The sequence below is a fragment of the Lutra lutra genome, chromosome 10 (assembly GCF_902655055.1).
Source record: "Lutra lutra chromosome 10, mLutLut1.2, whole genome shotgun sequence".
Taxonomy (NCBI): Eukaryota; Metazoa; Chordata; class Mammalia; order Carnivora; family Mustelidae; genus Lutra; species Lutra lutra.
In genome coordinates this window covers 64,698,179-64,725,939 of record NC_062287.1, presented here as the reverse complement: position 1 = coordinate 64,725,939, position 27,761 = coordinate 64,698,179, and the positions used below count along the sequence as shown (strand labels likewise).

Sequence of the window (27,761 nt, the reverse complement as noted above, 5' to 3'; positions counted from 1 at the left end):
AGGCTGCGCATTAGATGCTAGCGTCCTCCAGCCACACCAAGGGACTCCGGCACCGCGACTGCGCATGCTCCCTGCAGTCGCGAGGCGGGGCAGGGCAGTGACTGGGGACCCTGACTTGTCTCGCGGTTACTGGGTGAGCGTGAGCGCGCGAGGCTCGGGGGTGGTGCGGGGCGGAGCCTAGTCCGAGTGGGCGCTGTAGGTTTCAGCCGAGCGTCACTGTGCTCGCCGGGTTGAGGTCGGCTCAGGTGAGGTGGTCGCCCCGGAAGTGGCTGTGGCCGTAGCCCCTGGGTGTTGTAAGGAGCCTGCGGCAGAGTTGTTGTTAAGGGGGGCGGCATCACCTCTCTTCCTCCACCTTCCCTGCAGCAGCCATGGCGAAAGGCAGAGTCTCTGAACGATCGCAGACGGGGGCACTCCACACGACCCCCGTGGGGGACAGGCCAGCGGGGACACGGGGTCTCACGGCGCAGAGCGGCGGAGACCACCTGAAGGGTGAGTAAAACCGGAACCAGAGCTGGGGCTGGCCCAGAGGCGAGAGTGTGCCGGGGGGTGGTTTGGGGTGGAAAGGACCTCAGTTGGCCCCGGGGATTTGGGAGGGGAAGGGGGCTTGCTGGCACCCAGGGACGCTGGAGCAGAGGGGGTGGGGGACCTGGGCTTGGGCCGCTGCCCACCGCAAGGCCGGACACCTAGGAGGTGCGTCGTAAATGCTGTTGTAGTTGAATTCAATAAAAACTAATGACACTGGCTTGTTTGAAGCTCGGGCAGGACGTAAGGTTGACAACATTGAAGCTAGACAGAACGGAAAGGAACTTCAGCACTCCTGCTTTATTTTTACCGATGAAGAAACTGAGGCCCACAGTGGATGTGGAACTTGCATAAAGTCACAAAGCCAGATTAGTCAAGTAGTTAAGAGCAAGGTTTTAACTGTATACAGGTGCCACTTCCAGGTGGCAGGAACACTTGGGTGTGAGTCCCTGCTCTACCACTTATGACTTTGGACTTGTTATCTTTCAAAACTCAGTGTCTAAACTGTACAGTGAGGATGACAAAGATTATAGTAAGAGTAGTCTCTGCTTAGCTTGCTATGTGCATTACACAAAATAATTGATGTAAAGCATTTGTTGTAATGGCTTATGTGAAGTGGAGGCTAAATAAATATTAGCGATTACTATTGTAACTGAGATCTCTCATTCTCAAGCTTTTTTGCATTACACCATTCTGCCATTTTTCAGGACTTTAAATATTATTTTGAAAGAAAGTATACTTAGAAACTAAATACTTTTATTCCATCTTGGCATAAAGTTTTTCATTGCTTTTCAACAGTTGAAATGACTAAACTTTTTAAATGCTTTTTACTTTATTTTATTTTTATTTTTTTAAGATTGTATTTATTTGACAGAGATCACAAGTAGGCAGAGAGGCAGGCAGAGGTGGGTGGGGGGAAGCAGGCTCCCTGCTGAGCAGAGAGCCCGATGCAGGGCTTGCTCCTAGGATCCTGAGATCATGACCTGACCATGAAGGCAGAGGCTTAAACCACTGAGCCACCCAGGCGCCCCATGTTTTATTTTTTAAAAAATTTATTTAATTGACAGGCAGCAAGAGAAGGAATACAAGCAGGGGGAGTAGGAGAGGGAGAAGCAGGCTTCCCACTGAGGAGGGAGTCCAATGTGGGGCTCAATACCAGGAATCTGGGATCACAATCCTAGCCAAAGGCAGACGCCTAACTACCGAGCCACCCAGGCGCCCCTTAAATGCTTTTTAAAAATCCCATAAACTTGAAGAAATCCTAACAAATGTCCATTCAGTTGTTTTCAGCTTACAGTGATGTGTTCCACCACCAGTGATGGGTAAGGAGAGGGTCTTTTAAGATTGTCTGGCAACATAAGTATAGTCAACAATAAAGTATTGCACACTTAAAAATATATATTTATGGGCGCCTGGGTGGCTCAGTGGGTTAAGCCGCTGCCTTCAGCTCAGGTCATGATCTCGGGCTCCTGGGATCGAGTCCCGCATCGGGCTCTCTGCTCAGCAGGGAGCCTGCTTCCCTCTCTCTCTCTCTCTCTCTGCCTGCCTCTCTGTCTACTTGTGATCTCTCTCTGTCAAATAAATAAATAAAATCTTTAAAAATATATATATATATTTATATATATGAAGATCATATGTTTAACATACAGCTGAAGTTTAAAATAGAATAAATTTTTTAAAAAGTATCCTGCAGAAAATGGTATTTTCTTTTCAAATAATTTAAAATGTCCCCAGTGTAATTTGACTTTTTAAGCTTTATGTATTTGGATATTTCTCCATCTTACATGGGGCCACATAACTTCAAAAACTCAGAAATGAATTGTCTAAGTATAAATCCACTCTAAATTAAAGGAACATTGTTTTGAAGATGCTGCTGTGGAGAGTAATCCAAGGGTTTTCAGAAAAGTATTTTCCAGATGGGGCATCCCTAAAGATTGTCATTTGGTTTGTGGTAGCAGTCAGTTGTGTATTACTGATTTTTGTTGTTGTTTTAACCTAAAGCTATTTAGAAAATAAAACCTTGAAATTTCCGAAGTGCTTTTATAATTATTTATCTTATTTTATCATTAAGATGACACACTCAGCACAATTTTTTTTTTTTTAAGATTATTTACTTTAGAGAGGGGGGGAGTATGGCAGGATGGGGCAGAGGGAGATAGAGCCCGACATGGGGCTTGATTGCATGACCTGAGATCAGAGTCTGATGCTTAACCAACTATGCCATTTTTTTTTTTATTAAAAAAAAATTTGGGGGGCGCCTGGGTGGCTCAGTGGGTTAAGCCGTTGCCTTCAGCTCAGGTCATGATCTCGGGGTCCTGGGATCGAGCCCCGCATCGGGCTCTCTGCTCAGCAGAGAGCCTGCTTCCTCCTCTCTCTCTCTGCCTGCCTCTCTGCCTGCTTGTGATCTCTCTCTGTCAAATAAATAAATAAAATATAAAAAAAAATTTTTATTTAAGATTTTTATTTATTTATTTGACAGAGGGACAGGGGGAGTACAAGCACATAGAGTGGCAGGGGGAAAGGGAGAAGCATGCTTCCTGCTGAGCAGGGAGCCAGATGTAGGACTTGATCCCAGGACCCTGGAATCATGACCTGAGCTGAAGGCAGACGCTTAACTGACTGAGCCACTCAGGTGCTCTTTTTTTTTTTTTTTTTTTAAGAAAATTCTTTATGAGAGAGAAATAGAGTGCCTGGGAGCAGGGGTGGGAGGGCAGAGGGAGAGAGAGAATCCCAAGCAGATTCATTGCTGAGTATGGAGCCCCACATGAAGCTCAATCCCACCAACCTGAGACCATGACCTGAGCTGAAACCAAGAGTCAGATGCTCAATGGACTGAGCCACCCAGTCACCCCTATCATATCACTTCTGTGGACTACAAATCTATAGGAAGATAGAGGGAGATGTGAAGGCATGCCTTCATGGAGCAGTAGGGTTTGGATTGTTAGTTAGTAAGGGGATTCTGGCTAGGGGAAACATTAAGCTGGGAGGTTAGTGTGAATCTTTATGTCAGTATAGAGATTAATTTGTTGGGAGTGGAGGATTTCTGTTTTTGTAGGAGGTAAGATTGGCCATGATCAAAATGGTGTTGGTACAGAAGGATTTAAGTGCTATGCTGAGGAACTTTTTTGATCTTGTTAATTGAGGAACTTGTTAATTAGTGATTCCCAGTGTTTTCTTTTTCTTCTCTGCCTCTCTGTTTCTGTCTCTGTCTCTCTTTAATTAGTGTTAGGAATTCATTTTCTGGGCAAAAGATTTTGTAGATCCCTTACGTGATAGGGTTTGCTTACTTGTGATGTGATGCCATTAGTAACTACTTAGCAACCAATATTCCAGATTATGATAAACAGTTTTTGTTAATTGCAGGTGTTATTTAGTTTGGCATTCAGAAAAATTACATGTTTTGGAGTAGAGATAAAAATTTAGGGACGCCTGGGTGGCTCAGTTGGTTAAGCAGCTGCCTTCGGCTCGGGTCATGATCCCGGCGTCCTGGGATCGAGTCCCACATCGGGCTCCTTGTTTGGCGGGGAGCCTGCTTCTCCCTCTGCCTGCCATTCTGTCTGCCTGTGCTCGCTCGCTCTCCTCTCTCTCTGACAAATAAATAAAATCTTAAAAAAAAAAAAAAAAATTTAGTAACTTCAAGGACGCCTGGGTGGCTCAGTTGGTTAAACGTCTGCCTTTGGCTCAGGTTATTATCCCAGGGTTCTGGGATCTTGCTCAGTGGGGAGCCTGCTTCTCTTCCTGCCTGCTGCTCCCCCTGCTTGTGCGGGCACGCTCTCTTTTTGACAAATAAATAAAATCTTTAAAAAAAATGTAGTAACTCTTGATTGAGAAATACATAGTAATAGAATGTTCCTATAAATTCCATGACACTTTAAATGAATTTGTATTTTTTTAACTGACATACCTACCTAACTTTGACAAATAGTTGTCATTTTGTGTATGTTTGAAATATTTTACATGCTATATGCAGTGTTTGGTACGTTTAGTGGGTTCCTTACCATGACTGTGGTCTCTATTCTTACATCTTAGCCTTATAGACTGTGAAAACTTGAGCAAGGACACTGAAAGTCTAATTCTTTTTTTTTTTTTTTTTAAGATTTTATTTATTTATTTGACAGACAGAGATCACAAGTAGGCAGAGAGGCAGGCAGAGAGAAAGGAAGGGAAGCAGTCTCCCTGGTGAGCAGAGAGCCCAATGCGGGGCTCGATCCCAGGACACTGGGATCATGACCTGAGCCAAAGGCAGAGGCTTTAACCCACTGAGCCACCCAGGTGCCCCTGAAAGTCTAATTCTTGAATGATGGGGAAGGACAAGAAACAAGAGGTAGAAGTACTTAAGAGGTTCTTGATCTAATCTATCTGCAAGGGTGCCTGGACCAGGATATTTATTTTCTTCTGTGTTATTTGTCCTGGCTGATCTATTTGCTAACAAGTCATAGAAGTTTCCCATTTTGATTTAAGAAAACTCTGGGATGCCTTGCTGGCTCATTCAGGAGCGCATGCGACTCTTGATGATCTTGGGATCGTGAGTTCCAACCCTACATTGGGCATAGAGATTACTGAAAAAGAATAAATAAACTCAAAAAAAGAAAAGAGCTCATAGGGCTGTGTTTTTTCAGTATATAGAGGTCATCATCCTTGTGAGCAGTGTGAAATCAATTTGATGGGTAATGATGAGACTTTTTTAAAAATGGAAGAGAAAATAGAGTACTTTGCATGTGGTAAGGCATGTAAGTGTTCTTCGAATTTTATTTTTTAGTTTTGTGTGTACCAAATCATGATATAAAGTTGCTTATTGTGATTGCAGCCAAAAATGTTTGAGAAACATTGTCTCAAAGTTGATCTTACTGCTTTTAGAAGACAATATTGTTCAAACTTGGATAACAAACCCCGCTCAGATGTCTGTTCTAGATCCTGCCTTGCTCATTTGGTTCCGTAAATATTCTTTGAGCATCTGCTATGGGCAAGGTACTAGCTTAGAGGAAGAAGGAAGCTCTTACTGATAACTGGGAACTAAGACTAAAATTGACAAGTAGGCATCAGCAAACGTATTAGTATAATTTGTTGATGCCAGTCCCAACCCAAATATGAATGTATCAGGCTTCTTGTGCTTGTCATCAATAGAAAATACAATTGAAACTCTTGCTGAGGGGCGCCTGGGTGACTCAGTGGGTTAAAGCCTCTGCCTTCAGCCCAGTTCATGGTCTCAGGGTTCTGGGATAGAGCCCCGCATCGGGCTCTCTGCTCAGTGGGGAGACTGCTTACCCCTCTCTCTGCCTGCCTCTCTGCGTACTTGTGATCTCTCTCTGTCAAAATAAATAAATAAAATCTTAAAAAAAGAAACTTGATGAAAGGAAGTTGATTGACTTATATAACTAAAAAATGGAGAGATTTAGTGGGATTCACTGGCTTTAGTCTGGAACAGTGGCCTAATGATATCATCAGGATCTGATTTCTTTCATATCTTTAATGTCAGCTTTTTAAAAAAATTAACATATAATGTATTACTTGCCCTAGGGTACAGGTTTGTGAATCATCAGGCTTACACATTTTCGTAGCACTCACCAGAGCACATATCCTCCCCAATGTCCATAACCCAGTTTAATGTCAGCTTTACCTTAAGGTTGATTTCTCTTGATGGTCCAGGTAAGTTAAATCCTCCTATAACTTTGAGAATCTTTTTCCTAGCATTACCAATAGAAGTCTAGATATTAATTCTGATTAGACTGTCTCAGATAATGCTTGTCCCTGAACCTATCACTATTATCCAATTAGCTCAACCTGATTCATGTTTGACACCTAAAAACATGGGAGTAGGAATGAGGCCAAGTCAGTTTTCCCAAAGACATAGATCTCTGTGATGGATCACTCATGATTTTTCTCTATTTGTGCTCATCCATCTTAGTGAAGAAGGATTCCAGTCAAAGGTGCTGCTTCAGATACACAGTGGAATTGAGGCTGGGCATGGAAGGAAGAAAAGTGAGGGGCCCAACGGAAGGGAGAAAATGGAGAGAGTAAGCTCAGGAAAGAATAAAGGTGATCGAAGAATGGCATATTGTAATTTAAAATGTTCAAGGTAAAAAAAAAAATGTTCAAGGTAGAGCAGTCTCGGGATGTGAGAACTTAGTTCATCATTGGAAGTAGGTGGTTAAAGTTGAATAGAAATGAAGGTCTAGGGGCGCCTGGGTGGCTCAGTGGGTTAAGTCCTCTGCCTTTGGCTCAGGTCATGATCCCAGGGTCCTGGGATCGAGCCCCACATCAGGCTCTCTGCTCAGTGGGGAGACTGCTTCCCCCTCTCTCTGCCTGCTTCTCTGCCTACTTGTGATCTCTGTCAAATAAATAAAATCTTTAAAAAAAAAAGAAATGAAGGTCTAAGAATTTTGAGGCTGGGTGGATCATCTAAATGGATGATGGATCTTTTAGGATTATGAAGTTTACTATAAGCTTGATCTCAGTCTTTAGTGAATGGGGGGGAAACATGTGAAAGTGGTTAGATGAGAGTGAGGGTGTGTGGATTGAGTGGCAGCACAATTGTAGGACATAAACCTTAGAGAATGAGCCTTTATACAAAATTGGCAGTCTTGTTTCTTCTTCCTACAAGCATGCTTTCTCTCTGTGTCTGTTCTTAATAATTATTTGTATTTTATATTTATCTTAGTTGCTTGAATTTATACTTGATGATACTGCTACCATTTTTAATTTTTTTAAAAAGATTTTATTTATTTGACAGACAGAGATTACAAGTAGGCAGAGAGAGAGGCAGAGAGAGGAGGAAGCAGACTCCCTGCTGAGCAGAGAGCCCAGTGTGGGGCTCGATCCCAGGACTCTGGGATCATGACCTGAGCCGAAGGCAGAGGCTTTAACCCACTGAGCCAGCCAGGCGCCCCAAAATTTTCAACTTTTATCTGTTTAGAACTCTAAATCAATTACATGCTAGTCTCTGAACTTGATAGAATTCTACTCAAGAAGAATTGTTGAGTCATAGTAACTAACAAACCCCTAGTTACCAGTTAGTGTGAAAGAAAGGAGAGCTTCAATTTTGAATGTCACTTTGTTTTTTACATTCTTGTTTTCTGTGTTACTGTTGAACACAGTGCTTGAAAAAGTTTGCCGTATTTTAAAGCATCCAGAAAATTGATATCAGTTTAAATGTGGCAGTTAATTTTATTCAGTTGTCTATATATTTCATCATCCAACCGTAAGACAACAAGCAGGAGTCAGAGACATGTGTATTCAGGGAACACTCAGGTGGTGTTCTGTAGTCCAGCTAAATGTTCCCTGACACCTTTCTTCCCTGTGACCCATTACTTAGGACTGGTAAATTAATAATGGGAAGAAAAATATTATAGTTTAATTTTAGAGCTAACATGCTAAATGACTTTTTAAATTTTTTTCAAAGACTTTATTTTTAAGTAATCTCTATGCCCAGTATGGGTCTCAAACTCACAACACTGAGATCAAGAGTTGCACGTTGTATGAACTGAGCCAGCCAGGCGCCCCTAATTTTTATTTTAAGAGAATGATATAACCTGTTGAAATCTTTAAAAATGTATTTAGCGGAGCGCCTGGGTGGCTCAGTGGGTTAAAGCCGCTGCCTTCGGCTCAGGTCATGATCCCAGGGTCCTGGGATCGAGCCCCACATCGGGCTCTCTGCTCAGCGGGGAGCCTGCTTCCCTTCCTTTCTCTCTGCCTGCCTCTCTGCCTACTTGTGATCTGTCTGTCAAATAAATAAATAAAATCTTTTAAAAAAATGTATTTAGCTACAGGTTATGGTTTATAAGACTGGAAACTCTTCTCATCTTTCAGTCTTCAACCAAATTTCTACCTGCTCTGGGAATCTTGTCTCCATTACTCTAGCCCAGTAATCTTGCTTTTCTGTATACTCAAAACCTCTTTCTGCCATTCTTTGGGAAATTAGCTAATAGTGGTATCTACTTCTTAAAAGCAGAGGCTGAGCAGAACATTTTATACATAATAGATGTTCAGCAGATAGTCCTGAGTAACTCTGCATTTGAGTGCATACTTTGCAGAGTAGAAATCCTAAAGAAAAGTACAAAGAAAGGGGTGGGGTGGTGGTGGTGGGGAATGATCCGTTTATTCTTAGGAGTAATTCTGGGTCCGCAAATATCTTCTGGATGAAAAACAAAAAAAGCAGTGGTTTTGAAGAGTTTAAAAGATGCCCATGATATTAAACTATTTGTATCAATCCTTTTTGTACTCTGGACTTCAAGCAGGGAAGTAAGTAAAAAATGAAGTGTGAGCAAGGTAATTCCAGGTAGATTTAAAAGGAACACGCCTTTAAGAAGTAGCAGACCTTTGAAAAAGTTGTACAGACTATATATATGTTAATATGTCTTTGCTTTGTTATCAGCACATAGAAAACTATGCCCAAAACCTCAATGTTTATATATTACTCTAATTCCTTTCCAGTAGGTCACTTCCTTATTTAATAAAGTAGGAAAATAACATTTTAGCCTTATGAGAAGTTTGTGTTTCAATGGATTTTCTATTTAAAACTATATTTTTGGTTGAATTAGTTTTAGTGCACACTGATATTTTTGTAACTTTTGGCTGATTCCTCATTTCTTTTTAGGGTGAATAGATATGATATCTTAAATTCTCAAGACATGCATTGAGTTAGATATCATAACCACGACAAAGATATGAACAATTAGGCATTTGTTATTATAAGATTCTGGAGAAACCTTTTCACATTTGACCCACCTCAGATGTTTAGTCTCTGTTTAATTTTCTGTGCTGCAAAAAAGCATGTATATAAATACGTTAGTGGGTTAATTAACTGGAGTATTCAGTGGCAGGCATGCCTGGTTTATTACTGCATTGAAGGCATCTTTTATATTATTTTATGATCCTATTCCTTCCTGCAGTAAATTTTAGAATTATGAAATGAACAAGTAAGTTTCTATTTGTGATTTGGTTTTTGAAGTAAAGTCCCTTTTTTAGAGTCAGATGATAACAAAGTAAATTAATGTTTAGATTACAGAAAATCGGAAAAGATAAAATTTTTTGTCTTTAGTGTTCACAAAATACTAGAACTTGATAAACCTAGTATTATCTTTTAGGAAATCTGCTTTAATGACCTGCTAAGAATAATTTATATCTAGTATATCAAAGCACTAACCTAAGCAACTTATATTTCCACAGAAATTATGAGTTGATTATAAATGGATATTAAAAGGCTTTAGAGTTATACTTTATGCTATTTGGTTGCTTATGATTTATTTATTTATTTATTAATATTTTATTTATTTACTTGACAGAGAGATCACAAGTAGGCAGAGGAGCAGGCAGAGACGGGGGTGGGAAGCAGGCTCCCTGCTGAGCAGAGAGCCCGGTGTAGGGCTCCATCCCAGGACCCTGGGATCATGACCTAAGGCATGGGATCATGAGTCTAAGGCAGAGGCTTTAACCCACTGAGCCACCCAGGTGCCCCTGATTTATTTTTTAAATTTTTTTAATTTTTAAGGATTTAGTTTTTTTTAATAAGCCCTCCTTAGGGCTTCTGTTTACTTACTTATGATAAGTACTTACCATATTGCTTCTTCTTAAGCTTTAATGTACATGCCTCTTAAGCTTTAATTACATGCAGATCACCTGGGTATCTTATTAAAATGCAGATTCTGGTTTAGTAATTCTGGGATGTTGACCTGAAATCTGCATTTCCAGCAAGCTCCCTAGTGATGCTGATTCATGTGGCCCATGCAGTACGTCTTGGGTAGCATGGAGCTAGATGGTTTCTATTGCTCCATGTTCAACATAGAATTGAGCAAAATCTTACTATTCAGTTGTAAAATATATAAAGCTGCCATAATGAGACAGGGAATAATATGAAGTTTATTTTTTAATTAATTAAGGCTTTTTGGTTGAAAGGAGCAGAAGTAAGTTTAAACCAGCACTAATAAGAAGGAGAATATAGGAAAAAGAATATAAGAGACAATCTCACTGGCATTTATGAGCAGGAAATGAAATATAGCCAGGCTTCAAGGAGAGTGAGAAAGTTAGAAATCAATGAGTTTCTCTGGATTTATGTTTCAGTCTCCCCTCTTATATTTTCTGGTGCATGTTTTTGGCTTGCTACAGTTGTTATCTGTGGCTTTTACTGCTTGACCTTTCAGCCTCAAGACCTAGCACTCTTGGGACACCTGACTTATGGCTCAGATAGTTAAGCATCTGCCTTCAGGTCTTGATCTCCAGGTCCTGTGATCAAGCCCCATGTCAGGCTCCCAGCTCAGTGGGGAGTCTGCTTCTCCCTTTCCCTCTGCTACTCTCCCTGTTTGTGCTCTCTCTTTCTCTCCCCGTCTCTGTCGCTGTATCTCTCTCAAATGAATAAATGAAATCTTAAAAACAAAAACAAAAACCTACCACCTCTTGGCAAGAGCATCTCTTTGTTTTAGTCCAACTTTTCGTCAGCCAGTGATGAAGTGTTTGTACTTAACTCAGGTGTCCAATCTTGGGCAACTTAGCCTTCTGTGTTTGGGTGGGTAGAGGGTTGGAATCACACTGTAATAGGGCCAGTGAGATTAGTCTCTTTGGAGGGAAGGGGAACATGGGAAAGTTTCCTAGAGAAAGAGGGTGTTATTGCCTGTTCTACTATACATATTTGTGAAATTAATAGAGTGCAGGCATTTGATTAGGATACTTCATAAAAGTGTGTATAAAAGTTACATAGACAGTAGTTAGGGAACGGGCATTGTTAGATCCATCCATTTAGTTCTCAGAGAACTAAAAATAATCCTTATTATAGCATACATATATATTTCTTAAAAATCTAAGTGTTATCAGTATATACATGGGATAATGGCAAACGTAGGCAGTAAAACTTGAGCCCCCCCCCCACTTCTGCCTTTTCCCAGTAAGCACTACTAAGGTACCTTAACCTCCCCACTATTGACCATTTCCTGGTAGAAACAGCCTTGCCCATTCTACTGCTTGCTGTCTCCTGGATCTCATTCCATACTTTTATTTTGCATATAATTTTTTAGATAATACTAAGATTACCTTGTGAGGGAATGTAAACAAATTCTGCCATTCTTTGGGTCTCAGAGAGCCACTGAAAACATGCGAGACTCAACTATATTCTGAAGCCCTCAGTGTAAAAAAGGAACTATAACATTTACCAGATGTATTAGTCAATCTCTGGGTTCTTATGACAATTGAAGTAATTGCCAAATTACTTCATTTTTCCTAAGAGGCCATTCTGTCTGTGCTGTCAGCTCCCAATATAGATAAATAAATTTGAAAGTCAGTGGTAGTATTTAGAGTGATGCCCCCTTTCACCTTTGGCTTATCAACAAATCAAGGCTACAAATTCTGTAGTTCTGTTTTTCATGCTTCTGAAATGGATATATCCCCCCAAAAGTAGTATGCTTGATTAATAAATGTCAAATACAATAGTAGTAAAAATTTTATGTTAAAGCAGTGTTTTGGACAAAAGTGTGAACAGTTTTTTGGGGGAGGAAATTCTTTAAGGAAAGTATTTGCTGATTTGGAATACTTATCTTTTTAAAATATTTATCTTAATTACAGCCTCTTTTTTTCCCCCTTTCAGAAAAAGCCTGTGCAGAAGCTGGGTCAGCAAGAATGTCACTTCTTATATTGGTGTCCATTTTCTTATCTGCAGCTTTTGTTATGTTTCTGGTATATAAAAATTTTCCTCAGCTTAGTGAGTAAGTATACAGAAAGAAACTGAAAATGCTAGACATTTATAGATGGATTAAAAGTTAAACTAATCTTAAGCAACAGAATGTCATGGTGATTGTATATCAACTCTCATGGTTTGTAGCAAGTCCGTATTGACACTTATTTAAACACTCCTTTTGGTTTTCTGTGCAGGGGTTTCCTAGCACTGCTCCTCTAGTTAAAATCTCATTTTCCTAATGGCTTTCAAATATTAAAAAAAAAAAATACTTAACTTCTTAACTACATTAAGAAATATGTTTTTATATCACGATCCTGCATGCATGTGCCTGTCCATTTTCTCTTGCTCACTTGCATACATCTGTACATATAAAATTAACTTAAAAGTTTCATGAAACAGGTCATGTTCTCTTATATTTTCTAAATTATTTGATTTATTTTTTAATGCCATAAGTGAGGAAGAAAACTTATTTTAAAATCCATGAAAGATATTGACCTGCAGTTTGAAAAATATTGATGCTCTTCTTCTCTGCCTCCTCCCTCCCCCCACCCGTCCATCCATGTCTTCTCCCTTCCTTCTTGTGATCAATTTCTGTCTGTTTCTATTCACCCATTTCCAATTCCACCACATCTCTCTCTCCTCGCTCTTTTTCTTTTCTGCATTTTATGAAAATGATATGGTCTGGAAAGGTAGTTTTCACAGTGAAATGGACTTTGTGTAAACCTTGTATACCTTATCTAGTATACGTCCAAAATTTCTTAGCCAAAACCTTGGGGGTAAAATGTGTTTCAGAATTTAGAATTTTTCCATTTGGGGAAGACTACATGGAATACATACTGTATATTATGTAGTACCTCCCGCGGGATCTGGGGCAGCATCCCATAATCAAATACATTAATATTTTTGCACAGAAAAGGGCATCATAAAAGACTATATGAATAATTACGTAAGTGTGGGTCAACTTTTGCTGACAAGGTATGAAGAACTTTTGGTTTTTAGAGGTTTTTTAATTTTAGGGAAGAGATTATGGACCTGAAACACACTTTAAGAAGGCAAAATACCCCAGGGCTGTGTGTGGTTTTTTTGTCATTCCCCCCCCACCCAGGGCTGTTTAAACAGTAATACCATCCTTGTATAATCATAGATTACATAAAGGACTATTAAAATGTAGTTAGACTTTCAGCCAGGGTCAGACTGGAGTAGTAATGGATAACTGTGAAATGTTTCAAGGTGTTTGGAAGTTCCTGTTTTGCCCTAAATTCCTTTCATTAACAATTCCTTATGCTTGAAATTTTATAGTTAACTTATCTTTATTTTAGTACTTTGATTTCTTACATCAGTATAAATGCCTTTGGGAGGCTAACATTCCTATTGATGGTTAACATTAGTATGATTGAATTTTAGATCCTTTCTGGTTTTGATCAAGGAGGAGGAAGTAAAGAACTGACTGAAGAGGGCAAGAATATAGAGTATAGATTGAGGTTGTCTTTGCTCTCAGTCTGCTGTAAGAATGATAACAAGACTTGTATATAAGTATGCTATTATAAATCTGTTATGTTCTGCTTATTTCTGTGTGTGTGTGCACGCGGATACAGATGTATGCGCAAACCACTATAATGAGTTTTTAAAGTTTTTAAATTTATAAATGAGAAAACACAGTTTACCTGCTGTTTTTATAGAATTTAAGCAGCAGTCTGTCATTGTTATGCAAGATCAGTTAAATTGTATCATGTAAACTAATGGGCACAATATGCATTAAACACAAAGGTAATTATTTGAGGCTTTTATAAGCAAGAAATCATTCAGTTCCAAATAAGGCACCAAATAGAAAGTAAAATGAATAGAAAAAGAAAAATGTTTCCGTTTTTATCTGAATTTTGGGCTGGGATATTCCAGAAAAGATGTGAACCGTAATTTCACCAAAAATTTTACTTAATTTTAGTTGTAATTAATTATTGACCTTAGTTTATCATGAGGATTACCCAAAATGATGCTGAATATGTTTTAAATATGCTAATATAAGTAAATCACTAATTAATTCAAAATTTGTATCAGTGTTGGAGCAAATGCTTTTAACCTAATTGAGTTTGGATCATCCTTACTTTCATATGTAGATTACAGGTCTCATGAAATCATAATAAAGCATGAAAAACAAATAATTTAGAGGCTTTTGAACTTAAAACTTACAAATTTATGGTTACTATATTACAGATCAAGGCATCAAATCATTTTGGATAAAATTTCATGTTTTGAACTTTGATAAAATTATCTTGGCAAATTTTCTGCTTTAAAATTTTTCACTTTAATTTTATTTCTTTAGAGAAGAAAGAGTGAATATGAAGGTTCCCAGAGATATGGATGATGCCAAGGCTCTAGGAAAAGTTTTATCCAAATATAAGGACACCTTTTATGTACAAGTACTTGTAGCTTATTTTGCTACATATATTTTGTATCCTTTTTACTGAAAAAAATGTTTCCTAGTTTTATTCAAGAAAGAAGTTTTAAAAGTTCTGTTTAGTTATGTATAACTTTTTTCTTTTAAAAATTGTTAATTCAGTGTAATTTAATAAAATATAGAAAAGTTAAAATGGAAAAAATTCTCACTTTAAAACTATCACAACTCAGTTATTATTTCTGAATATTTATTACCAGTTCTTTTGTATTCTGCTTATTTCACTTATCATAAACATCTTCCTTTCCTCTGTATTATTCAAGATAATTATTTTATTTTTCTATTTAATTTATGATGTTAGTTAATTGATTAATTTAGTTTAGCTATGTTGAATTAATAATCACTACAGCATACTTAAAAAACATATTCCCTTAGGTTTGAAGATATAATTTGTATTTAATTTTTTATTTTTCTACTTGTCCAGTTAGGAATCTTTTTGTTCATGATTTTTCCCTTCCATTTAATGGTTTCTTTGTAAAAAGATCTTAAGAGGTTAATTAGTCAATTCAAAGAATATGAATTTTTAAAATAATGACTGGTGTGTATTTCATTTTATAGAAACATGTATTAACTAGTCAGGAAAATATCTTTATTCTTCCTACATATTTTCAAATGACTTATGCTACTGGTCAATAATCTTCTAATTTATGGACTTTAATGTCAATCTGATTTTTTGTATTTTTTATTTTAATCCAACCTATTTTCAGATATTCTCCATTAATGAAAGACATTATTGAGGTGCCTGGGTGGCTCAGTCGGTTAAGTATCTGCCTTCAGCTCAGGTGATGATTCTAGGGTTCTGGGATTGAGTTCCATGTCAGGTTCCCTGCTCAGCAGGGAGCCTGCTTCTCCCACTCCCTCTGCCACTCCCCCCTGCTTGTGCTTCCTTGCTCTCTCTCTGCCAAATAAATAAATGAAATCTTAAAAAAAAAAAAAAAAAGACATTATCTCTTGACTTTGGAAAGGTAATCATTATCCAGTGCTCATGATGGAGCAGGGCAGAGGGGTGGGGGAGGGGGAGGCAGGCAGAAGGAGAGGGGTAGAGTCTTAAGCAGACAACCTGCTGAGCACAGAGCTAGGTGCAGGGCTTGATCTCATGACTCCGAGATCATGACCTGAGCTGAAATCAAGAGTCAGAGGCTTAACTGAGCTACCCAGGCATCCTCCCAACCAGCATTTATTTTTAAAAATTTAAATTAGTTACTTTGTTAATTCTCTCAAACTTTTTTTTCCTTTCAAACTATTTCTGTTTTGGAGTCTTTTATTTCCTGAATTTTTGGTTATTGGACTTGTCAGTGTAAACTTTTTCTCCTAAAATTCCAGTAGCATTTTCTTTTCTTGGATTTGTATTAGATTAGATGCTATATATTTAACATATATGTATGTTTCTATCCTTCCTCCTTATACAAATTTGGGTATATTCTTAAGTGCACTGCACCAGTTATTCCTAGCATAAGCAGTTTGTTACAGGTACATTTACAAAATCTTCGGCTGATGATACAAACATGACTCTTTTATCCATCTAGTGAGAATACATTTTTTTTTTTTAGGTAGTGTGCTGTATGTAGGAACTTTGTCATTACTTATTTATTGTGAGAAAAAATCAAAGTTAGGGAAAGTTTAGAGAATTACTATTATGCCTTATCTTTCCAGCAAGTTATTTGGCAGCTATTTGTAAAGTAATTTAATAGCATATAAACTGGGGCGCCTGGGTGGCTCAGTGGGTTAAGCCGCTGCCTTCAGCTCAGGTAATGATCTCAGGGTCCTGGGATCGAGTCCCGCATCGGGCTCTCTGCTCAGCAGGGAGCCTGCTTCCCTCTCTCTCTCTCTCTGCCTGCCTCTCCATCTACTTGTGATCTCTCTCTGTCAAATAAATAAATAAAATCTTTAAAAAAAAATAGCATATAAACTGGTTTAAGAAACCCTAACTGCTGCCTTTGCCTCCTAATTCTATTTTAGAGCCTATCTGGGAAAAACATAGTGTTAGACTTAAGGGTTATTTTGCCTTTATACACTTTAACCATAAATTAAAATATTTTCCCTGGGTAAGATAAAAACTTGGTTCATTTTTTTCATTTGACTTTTATAAGGTTTTTTGGGAACAAGACCTATAATTTCTGTTTACTTTGGAAAGTCATCTTGCTTTGCCCTATTTTGCCTCTCAGCTTTCGGGTTATTAATTATATGCTGTTTACAAATCTAGTGTTTTGGGCATTCAAAAGTAGAACAACTACTGGAGCAATGAGGAATCATGGTTAGAGGTGTGGCACAGTCTCATTCTAGTTGGAGCAAGTCTAGACCAGAGTTTGGAAGCCCAGAGCATTTGTAAGAAGTGATCGGCCATCCAGTTTAGTTGGAGTTTAGGGTATGAAAAAGGGAGGATAGAGAAATAAGCTTAGTAAGATAGGCTAGACATTGCATTCAGTCTGTAGAGGACTAAGGAATTCAGAATATTCAGTTGGAATTGGGTACTCATTGAGGACTTTTGAGCTGTGGATGACGTTAAAATTATTGCCATCATCCCTTTTTTATTTCCCTAAGGCTAAAATCTTTGAGTAACTTAAAAAGTTTATTTTATTATGGAAAATTTGAAATATACACAAAAGTAGAGAAAATCATATAATGAACTCCTACGGACCCATCACCTAGTTTCAACAGTTATCAATATTATGCCAGTTTTGTTCTTGCTGGTTACCTTTCTTTGGTTTTTTGAGAAAAAGAGAATAGGTTGGGAAAGGAAGGTAATATTTACTTTAGGTGATTTAGGTAATGCAGAATTTTAAATATTCAAATTGAAATATCCATACCCAGTGTTAGTCCATAAGGGACTGGTTGAATAAGCCATAGTAAATGTAAACACTGGAGTGGACTCTATTAAAAGAATGAGAAATGTCTCTCTATGCTGTTACTGCGTTACTTCCAGGCTATCTTGTTAAATGAAAAGAGCAAGGGGCAGAATAATAAGTCAGTATGCTGTGTTTTATCTATATGAGTACACACATACAGATGCAGATATTTTATTATCTTTTTTTGAAAAGAAAGGATATCTTTAAAAACCAACAACAGTGTTTACCTATGGGGAGCGAATGTGATACAGGGATGGAAGTGAAACCTCTAGATGTACTTCATTGCGTAGATTTGACTTTAGAACCAGGTAAATATTTTACATAATTTTAAAACCAATTAAGTCAGAATGAAAAAAGAAACAGGAAAAAAATCATTATTATTATTTTTTTTAAAGATTTTATTTATTTATTTGTCATAGAGAGAGAAGCGAGAGTGAGCACAGGCAGACAGAGTGGCAGGCAGAGGCAGAGGGAGAAGCAGGCTCCCTGCCAAGCAAGGAGCCCGATGTGGGACTCGATCCCAGGACGCCGGGATCATGACCTGAGCCGAAGGCAGCTGCTTAACCAACTGAGCCACCCAGGTGCCCCCAAAATTATTATTTTTGGCCAGGAGGAAGTGTCAGTAGAGTGGTAGATGGGTAAGTCAGGTTGCAAGGGGACAAGGAAGGAATCTTCTGTGGGGAAGTAAAGATGAGACGCAGTAGCTGGGGAGAATACCCCAGTCAAGGAAAGTCTAGGTTTTCTTGAGTTCATAGGCATCTGAGCAGTTTTGCACAGGAGGGATCCTGTGGAAGAGCAAGAAGCTGAAGATGGAAGAAGACAGAGGAGAGTGAGATGAAAACATGAATAAAGTGGGAACTAGAGGAAAAGGAGAGTGGGAGAATGAGGGAAGATAGAAATTTTGAGATAGAGAGTGTGCGCCCAGAGGGAGAAGCAGATTCCCCGCTGAGCAGAGAGCCCTACATGGGGCTTGATCCCAGGACCCTGAGACAGTGACCCGAGTGAAAGGCAGATGCTTAACCGACTGAGCCACCCAGGTGCCCTTGAAGATAGAAATTTTAAAGGAAGGGTAGATGTTGAGGGAATCCACTCAACTCTGACCGACTTATAAGTAAATCATGTTAGGGATTTTTTTAAAAAGGTGCTGGGGTGGGAGGGTGGGGGGTGCCTCCCCACCAAAACTGGGAACAAGAGGGAAGTAGTAAAAAAGCATAATTCTGTTTTTAAAATAAGGTTTGTGATTTTTACTATATTTTCTAATCCCTATCCTTTTTTAGATGAGTAGTGAATTGAAGTAAATGTTTTTAAGTTAAGTTAGAAACAAGTAATTATTATACCCTATATGTACCTAGATTTCCACGGAAATCCTGTTTCCTGTACACATTTTAGGAGTATATGCAGTGCATTAGAGAAATATACTAAAGGCCTTCTTTGTTTTTTTTTTTTTCTTTTGTTTTTTTTCTTTTGCCAAAGTTCTTTATCTGGTACATGTTGGATATTTTTCCTGGTTTTTCTTTTAGTAACACACTCTTATTAGCATTGTATTTATGATAATGCTAGCAAATGGTCAGTTTAGAGTTAAAGGCATTATAACTGAATTGTAGGTTTTTTAAACTTCTAGATATAATTTTACTCTATTAATACTGAAATATGGATATAATCTTAAAATATAACTTCTATATTGATACTTTTTCCTAAGATGTTTGATTTGTCTTTTAAAAATTCCATTTTATTATGTTTTAGTCCTTAACTTAAAAGTTAACAGCTTGCAAACATTCGCTATCCCGGGCTCTATATTTCTCAGTATACTCTCAGGGTTTCTTTATCCTTTTCCGCTAGCCTTATTTCTTGTTTGTTTGGTAAGTATATAAAATGAATTTGGGAGACTAGGGAAAAAAAGTAGCTTTTGATAGAATGATGAGGGAGAAGGATGGCATCTAGTCCCACCAGTCTATGTAAGCATAAACTCATTAGTTTTAAGAGGTGATTAATGTTAAAGTAATATCTTTTAAGTCTTCCCATAAGCAGATGTTATAGTTTGTTTTTTTCCTGGAACAGGGACATCACAGACTTAATTGCATAGGCTCTGTTTTAGCCTTTCCTTCTTATTGTGTTTTGTAATTCAAACAGTCCAAGAGTGTTGGTGCGTGCAATGAGTTAAGTCCAGGACCGGGGCGGGAGGGCGGGGCGGCTAGTATTTTCAAGCATAGCAACAACTGAAAAAAGAATTGGCTCTTTAAGTCTTATTCTTGGGCTAGATTCTGTCCTTAACTATTTGGATATAGTCACCAAGTTTAATCACAAGGGCCAGTTAGTTTCAGCTGGTCTCATTTTAGTCCTGATTTGGACTGAGAAAGGACTAGATCAAATGGGTTCTTATTCTCTGCACAAAGAGGAGTCATGCAGAGTATCCTCCCCTAACCCTGAAAGAAGTATACTAGTTGAACTTTTCCTTAAGTGATTATATCTATGTGACTAAGATGGAAAGGTACATAATGTTTATGGCTTCTTGTTATTTCCTAGTGTTCGGGACTCGGTGCCTCATTCTGCTATATGCTCTCCTATTTAGTTGGGAGGCCAGTTGTATACAAATACCTAACAGAGAAAGCAGTAAAATGGTCACAGCAGGTAAGCATGTATTTTTAAGTTATTTAATGTAATTCTTTGGCTAATTGGGAGGTCATTGTATCAGTGTATGGTCTCTCTAAGAATTAAGCCAGACTCCGGGCTTTAATAAAAATGATCTTTCCACCTAAGTAAATTAAAGTGGTGGGCAAATAATGAATGTTAATCCTTTCAAATATGAAGTTTCTGTGCTGTAACAATAGTTTTATTTTGTTTTGTTTTGTTTTTTAAAGATTTTATTTATTTGACAGAGAGAAAAATCACAAGTAAGTAGAGAGGAGGCAGGCAGAAAGAGAGGGGGAAGCAGGCTCCCTGCTGAACCGAGAGCCTGATGCAGGGCTTGATCCCAGGACCCTGAGATCATGACCTGAGCCGAAGGCAGAGGCTTAACCCACTGAGCCACCCAGGCACCCCTGTAACTGTAGTTTTATTTAATAGAGAGAGACACAGCAAGAGAGGAACACAAGCAGGAGGAGTGGGAGAGGGAGAAGCAGGCTTCCTGCTGAGCAAGGAGCCTGATGTAGGGCTCAATCCCAAAACCCTGGGATCATGACCCGAGCCGAAGCAGACATTTAATGACTGAACCACCCGGGTGTCCCTGTAACAGGAGTTTTAGTTCTTCATTCCTAGTAAGTTCAATCAGAGCAGAGAAGTCAATGTGTGAAGGCATTCACGATTTTGGGCACCTCACCTGTTTTGGGTTGATGCAGACCACTGTAGTGGGTCACTGAAAAACTTTCATCAGCCAACTCCTTGAATGCATTTCATCAGTAGAAATGACTGTTCTCTTAGTCAGGATCTCTACAAAGACAAGTGATGATAAATAATAGCAGCACTACACAGGAAGCTCTAATACAGTGTTGCTAAGAAAATCTTTTTATAGGGGCGCCTGGGTGGCTCAGTGGTTAAGCCGCTGCCTTCGGCTCAGGTCATGATCTCAGGGTCCTGGGATCGAGCCCCGCATCGGGCTCTCTGCTCGGCAGGGAGCCTGCTTCCTCCTCTCTCTCTACCTGCCTCTCTGCCTGCTTGTGATCTCTCTCTCTCTGTCAAATAAATAAATAAATAAAATCTTTAAAAAAAAAAAAAAAAAGAAAATCTTTTTATAAAGAATTAGAAGAAACAACCTGTTAAATCCCAGCGGAATTGTAGAAATCATTCTGCCTTACCCTTTTGCTTTACAGACTAAGAAATGACAAAGTAAGTGTTTTGCTGCAAATCACCATCATTATTTGTAAAGCAAGATCTAGAAGTATAAACTAATCCGTGCTTTTATTTAACTGGCTAAATATCTCCATATACTTATGCAATCTCATTTATCTAATGAATGAATCACTCATGTACTATATATCAAAATAACAGAAAAATAAAGATTAAATTGGAGGCTAGGTTTAGTGACATGCTGCTGTACTAGCCCTTTACATTGTAGGAAGTTAAAGGCATTAAAATATTAGTCACCTGATGTGTATCTTGTATATAGTTTTAAGTTCAGTTTTGCTTTTTGAGCTGTAAAGTGTCATTGTTGAGCCATATTAGCTAGGCTGATACATAACCATCTTTAGTAGTGCAACATTAAGCTATAAGTACGATTAAAAAAAAAATCTCATTTAGCTCTGGTAAAGAGCATGTGTTAAGTAGCTCATTGTCATTTTCAAGCTCCTTTTTTGATCAGTTCTAGTAGATAGATTCTGAACTATTGGGGAATGAGAATTCAAAATAAATATTTTATATTAAGCAACTTATTTTCAATATTGGCCTTATCTTGATCCTAACTGGTTTCTTTCTTATGACAGGTTGAACGTCATAGAGAACATCTCATTAACTACATTATATTTTTGAGAATAACACCATTTCTGCCTAATTGGTTTATTAATATTACATCCCCTGTGATAAACGTGCCACTGAAAGTTTTTTTTATTGGCACTTTCCTAGGTAAGGCCTCTGGTTCACAGTGTGTTAGAACTCATTGTGTATATACCTAACAGTGTCCGGCTGGGCTAGGTTTCATGTTCTTTGCACACATGCCAGCACCATATATAACTCTTGGGCCTATGATACATAAATAGAAATGTTTGTTGAATTGTGTTTAAGTATTTCTGTTTTACTTCTTTAAAGAAGAGCAATTTCTTTTATTTATTTATTTATTTATTTGACAGAGATCACAAGTAGGCAGAGAGGCAGGCAGAGAGAGGAGGAAGCAGGCTCCCTGCTGAGCAGAGAGCCCGATGCAGGACCCGATCCCAGGATGCTGGGATCATGACCTGAGCCGAAGGCAGAGGCTTTAACCCACTGAGCCACCCAGGTGCCCCAAAGAGCAATTTCTATTGGATATTTTTATAATCACACAGGTTTGAGCAGGACTTTAACTAACTCCGTTCTCTCCCTTGGTGGAGAGAAAAGAAAATCAAGGTGCCCTTTTTGAATAATTTACTCCCTTATCTTTTAATCACATATTGAAATATTGAACTTTAATGTTCAGTAGAAAGTTGATCTATTTTTCTTTTTATTGACATAAGTATTTATTATGGGCATTACCGGAAGTATGGGGGAAGCAGTATTAATAAAATGTTCCTGCTTTCAAGGAGCTGGCACTTAATTTTGAAGTTAATTAGTGGACATAAAAATTGATTTATACATTTTGTGAATTCTGATGGTTCTTTAGTAAGAGTATTCTGCTTTTCTTTCAAATTTAATTTGAATTGTTTAGATACCAATGAAACGAACAGATTTCTCTTGTACTATGTGTTGAAGTTTAAGTTAGTATTTATAGATCTTGAAAAGAATAATCAATTTTTTGTTGCTGCTTTAAAAAAACTCATGACAAAACTTGAAAATCTTAGCAGGGATAATTTTGGATTTTGTAAAACAATGTTACGTTCATGGAATCAGAAAAGAGAATTTATCCCTATCTTCTTATTTTACATGTGGAATGCCTAGAGATTTAGTTAACTTCAACTTGGCCTAAAATTATTTTTCCATTTTGTTCTGGTTTTTAATAAAACATTGTTCCACCTATGCTGTTGTATAAACTGCTCTTACTCATGTTTTGAGTATCTTTCTATTTCTGAGCATCTCCTACCACTTCATTTTTAAGTATGTTCTGTCAAGAATGAATGACAATCCACTCAATCTTATTTTTGAACATTTAGATTATTTCCAGATTTTTGTTATTTATAATGCATTGATGAAAATCCTTGAGACTAGATCTTTGCTTATATAAATTAGTATTTCCTTTTCTCCCCCCAGGATTTTATTTATTTATTTATTTGACAGAGAGAGAAACTGAGAGAAGGAACACAAGCAGGGGGGAGTGGGAGTGGGAGAGGGATAAGGAGGCTTCCCACCAAGCAGAGACCCCGATGCGGGACTCCATCCCAGGACCCTGGGATCATGACCTGAGCTGAAGGCAGATGCTTAACGACTGAACCACCCAGGCACCACCCTTACATTAGTATTTCCTAAAGCTGAAATTGCTGAATCAAAGTACATTCTCTTTTTTAAAGCTATTGATAAATGTCAATTATTTTACGGAAATTTTTCTTGAGTTTTTAAGTTTATTATCCTTCAGAGGTATGAAAGATTTAGTTCTTTATATGGAAATAAATGTGAGGGGCTTTAAATTAAGTTACATTTTTCCAAAATGGAGATCAGTAAATTCTTCTTCTTTTTTTTTTTTTTAAAGATTTTATTTATTGGGGCACCTGGGTGGCTCAGTGGGTTAAGCCGCTGCCTTCGGCTCAGGTCATGATCTCGGAGTCCTGGGATCGAGCCCCACATCGGGCTCTCTGCTCTCTCGGGGAGCCTGCTTCCTCCTCTCTCTCTGCCTGCCTCTCTGCCTGCTTGTGATCTCTCTGTCAAATAAAAAAAAAAAAAAAAAAAGATTTTATTTATTTACTTGACACATTTATTTACTTGACTCCCACTGAGCCACCCAGGCACCCCGGAGATCAGTATATTCTTACAAGAAATTTTATACAGAGAAAATTTTAATTTTTAAAAATTTGAATATGGGTTTATTTGAATCCATTTAAAATATTACATAACAAAGTGTTAGAATAATGTTAGTGCTGTTATGAGTTATGAATAATTTTGTGAATGTAAAGTATATTACAAAATCTTATTTTTAAAAATTACTGCTTATGTTTTTATTTTTTATTTTAGGTGTTGCACCTCCCTCTTTTGTCGCAATTAAAGCTGGAACAACACTTTACCAGCTTACGACAGCCGGGGAGGCTGTTTCCTGGAACTCAGTATTCGTTCTAATGATTTTGGCTTTTCTATCCATTCTGCCAGCCATCTTCCAAAAGAAACTAAAGCAGAAATTTGAGTGAGAAATCATCTGGGTTTTGATGTGATGATGTGAAAAAACTATTATCATCATCATTGTCATCATCATCACCATCATCATCTCAGGATTGGCAGGTTTATGTGTTAAAATCACCTCTTCAGTAATTTGAAATGAGTTTGTAAAATATAATTTCCTATCACACAGTTAAAGTAATGCATGTAAGTGGCAAGGGAAAGAAGAAAGTAAGAATAGAAATTGATGTACGATGAAAAGTACTGTCAATAGTTAGGATAGACACCTTCTAAATCACTACTCCAGGCTAGCTGTAGATAATTAGTAGCAGCACAGTAGGAAATTCTTGATCTAACTGATTCAACTTAATATATTTCATGAACTGGCTCCACATACTTACCCTTGACTGGATAATTTAGTGTTTTTCCCTCTTAATCCCTTAATAATAACTAAAATAGGGAAAGCAAACACAAAATAAAAAAACAAAGATTCTAGATTTTTAAAAAGTAGTATTACAGTTCTTGCTAATGTTAGTCTTTGTTAAGAGCATGAACTTGAAAACTAAAGCTCAAAAAGAGATTTACATTTTCTTTTTTTAACTTTGAGGTAATAGATATGTTTAGAAGCTGCATGTTGGTAGATTATTGAATTTGGAAAGGATATCAAGTTATATCTGTTTTCTAAATTTATTTTGTTTTTCCTGTTCTAGATTATCATGGGTTAGTCTGAAATTTAAAATTCTGGCCAGTCTATTTTCACCTTTTTTCTAGCTTTTCACAGTATTTCCACTGTGCATATGAAAATGGCGATTACATGATAATTGTATTATATTGGTGTTGATAATTTATATTTGGATAATATTTTGTTACACAATTCCCTTTACTGTCTCAGAGGGGATCAAAGTAAACATTCAAAGTATGCAGTTTTTAGATGATAGATTAATTATATTACTTTATATTTTGAAACTGAAGCAACGGCAGCATAACACTTAAGTGGTTAAATACAGTTTATTTCAATAACTGAAAAATTTACCTCATTTATTTATTAGTCTGGTCATGAAAGCATATATTATGTAATTATCCTTTTTATGCATGATACACTTATAAGAATGCCTTGTTTCATTTTTATTGATGGGTTTTTTTGTTGGGGATTGCTTTTGATTAATGTAGTTACCCAACTTAGTGTTTTTACTTTTTATAACTCAAAGTAAAATTAAATTCTCACATGGTAACTACTATATTTAAATGGTCCTAGAAAAACTAAACAGCTTTTTGCTGCTTAATGGTAATACCCTTGAAGTCTTGATTTTAGGACATAGCTATCTATAAGGTAAAGTACTCTGTCAGTTTTACCTTCACCCAAGACTGTCACATTGAAAAGTACTTTAGCTGTGGGAGAAATCCTTGTATGTTTTTATTGTGAGAGGAATGGTCATCCTCAAAGCTTGTTTCTACTACATAATGTGGACTGATTATTTTTTCTATCACAGTATTAACAAATGGATTTATTGTAAATACAAAGAAAATATGTTAATTAATATACTATTCTTATGTCACCTGGCCTTTTGTGTGTAATTATTGTCATTTCTAGCAAGGTTTTTCTTCCTTACTGACCAGAGATTGAGTGATACAGCTTTCGTTATTTTTACAAATGAACTGAAAACATAAGTCTTTTTGGACAAAGTTCGCTAAATATTACTGTGTAAAATGTAGTTGAGTACATTTTTATCAGACTTTTAAAAATAAAAGTAAGAGCTTGGACTCAGGAGAAGCCTACTTACTTCAGTGTGTATATATTGTATTTACTCTATTTTCAGAGTATTATCTCTATCCTTATCATTGATTCTTTCCCTTTGCTGATGATTTTTTCAGAGTTTCTTAGAAAACTGAGCTGCCACTTAGGTGGGGTGTATTTTCTTCTTCCAAGAGAATAGCCAGTCTTTTTCAGATTCATCATCATTGACTCTACCCTAAGCGCAGTCAGTGACCTGTATTCATGGATTTACAGATATGGCCTGATCCCAGATGTAGATTCAAGCTTCAGCCGCATCTTGAAGACAATTACATAGTAATAACCACCAGAGAGCAAATATGTATAAAAAGAGGCAAGCACGCTAACTAGGAAGCTGACATGCTGAGACTGTTCATCTTAGTGGCCTTTCTCTGGAGTTCTGTTACTTTGAATATAATATTTCTAAGCTACTTAATAAATGCAAATTAAAATGTAATAAGAATAAATTGTACTGAAAAAACTTTAATGTAGTACTTGGGATTTATTTTATGGAAGTATTTATGTTAAAAAGACATTTTATTCATTGAACAAAAATATATTCTAAAATTCTGATGCACATTTTCCCCTCTAAGAATAAAAAATTTTTTTTTAAAGATTGTATTTATTTAATAGAGAATAAGTGAGTGGAAGCAGGGAGAGTGGCAGAGAGAGAGGGAGAAGCAGGCTCCCAGTGGAGCAGGGGGCCTGATCCCAGGTCCCTGGGATCATGACCTGAGCCTATGCAGATGCTTAACCAACTGAGCCACCCAGGCACCCCCAAAGAAATTTTTAAAGACCTTTAATTTTTATACTCAGCTTTTGATAATCTTATATCAATTTTTAAAGTTGTAGAGGTCAAAAAAATTATAGAGATAAGTAATACAAGTAAAAATCTAAGTTTCTGGGGCGCCTGGGTGGCTCAGTTGTTAAGCGTCTGCCTTTGGCTCGGGTCATGATTCTAGGATCCTGGGATCTAGCCCCCTATCGGGCTCCCTGGAGCCTGCTTCTCCCTCTACCACTCCCCCTGCTTGTGTTCCCTCTCTCACTGTTTCTCTCTCTCTATCAAATAATTAAATAAAATCTTAAAAAAAATCTAAGTTCTAGTTCATTATGATTTCTCTATAAAAATTCTCTTTGGTTTTTAAGATTTTATTTGAGAGAGAGAGAGCATGAGCGGGGAGAGGGAGGGGAGTAGAGAAAGGGAGAAGCAGACTCCCCACTGAGCAGGGAGTACAACCCAGGGCTGTCCCAGGATCCTGGGATCATGACCTGAGCCACCCAGGACCCCTCTTTGGTTTTTTTGAAAATGGGTAGAATAAATCAAAAGGGCTGAAGCTTTCCTGGTGTGTAAATGATAATTCAGGGTTTGTAGTTTAGATGTTTAGAAAGTGAATCGTAGCGTAATTTCATTTCTTTTCTTTTTTTCCTTATCTAGGAAAACTTTCTAGGCTGGGTGACTTTAGGGGGAATTTGTTTAAGCTCGGCCTCATTTTTCTCATCTGGTACAAGTGAGTTCTAAAGTCCAGGTTCCTTATAGCTCAGATATGATAGAATTCTCTGAAATTGATAAAAAAGATTAATAAGTCCTTC

General features: G+C 37.6%; 1 protein-coding gene across 2 annotated transcripts; it reads left to right on the top strand.

The window, feature by feature from the left end:
• The first annotated feature begins 125 nt into the window (after positions 1-125).
• On the top strand, positions 126-25,956 carry TMEM41B (transmembrane protein 41B). Of its 2 annotated transcripts, XM_047747393.1 has the most exons (8): positions 126-245; positions 364-489; positions 12,092-12,209; positions 14,502-14,630; positions 19,245-19,338; positions 20,003-20,107; positions 21,895-22,033; positions 24,263-25,956. In XM_047747393.1, the coding sequence occupies exons 2-8, from the start codon at positions 369-371 to the stop codon at positions 24,430-24,432; spliced, it is 876 nt and encodes a 291-aa protein (XP_047603349.1). In that variant the 5' UTR covers positions 126-245; positions 364-368; the 3' UTR covers positions 24,433-25,956. The 2 variants fall into 2 exon arrangements, with proteins under 2 accessions (XP_047603349.1, XP_047603348.1); XM_047747392.1 differs by having other exon boundaries at positions 147-489.
• The last annotated feature ends 1,805 nt before the right edge of the window (positions 25,957-27,761 follow it).

Coding starts and splice junctions, on each gene's coding strand:
- TMEM41B (XM_047747393.1), top strand. CDS start 369: ATGGCGAAAGGCAGAGTCTCTGAACGATCGCAGACGGGGGCACTCCAC. Junction 14,631..19,244: donor TATTTTGCTACATATATTTT/GTATCCTTTTTA, acceptor AAAAGTTAACAG/CTTGCAAACATTCGCTATCC. Junction 20,108..21,894: donor CAGTAAAATGGTCACAGCAG/GTAAGCATGTAT, acceptor TTCTTATGACAG/GTTGAACGTCATAGAGAACA.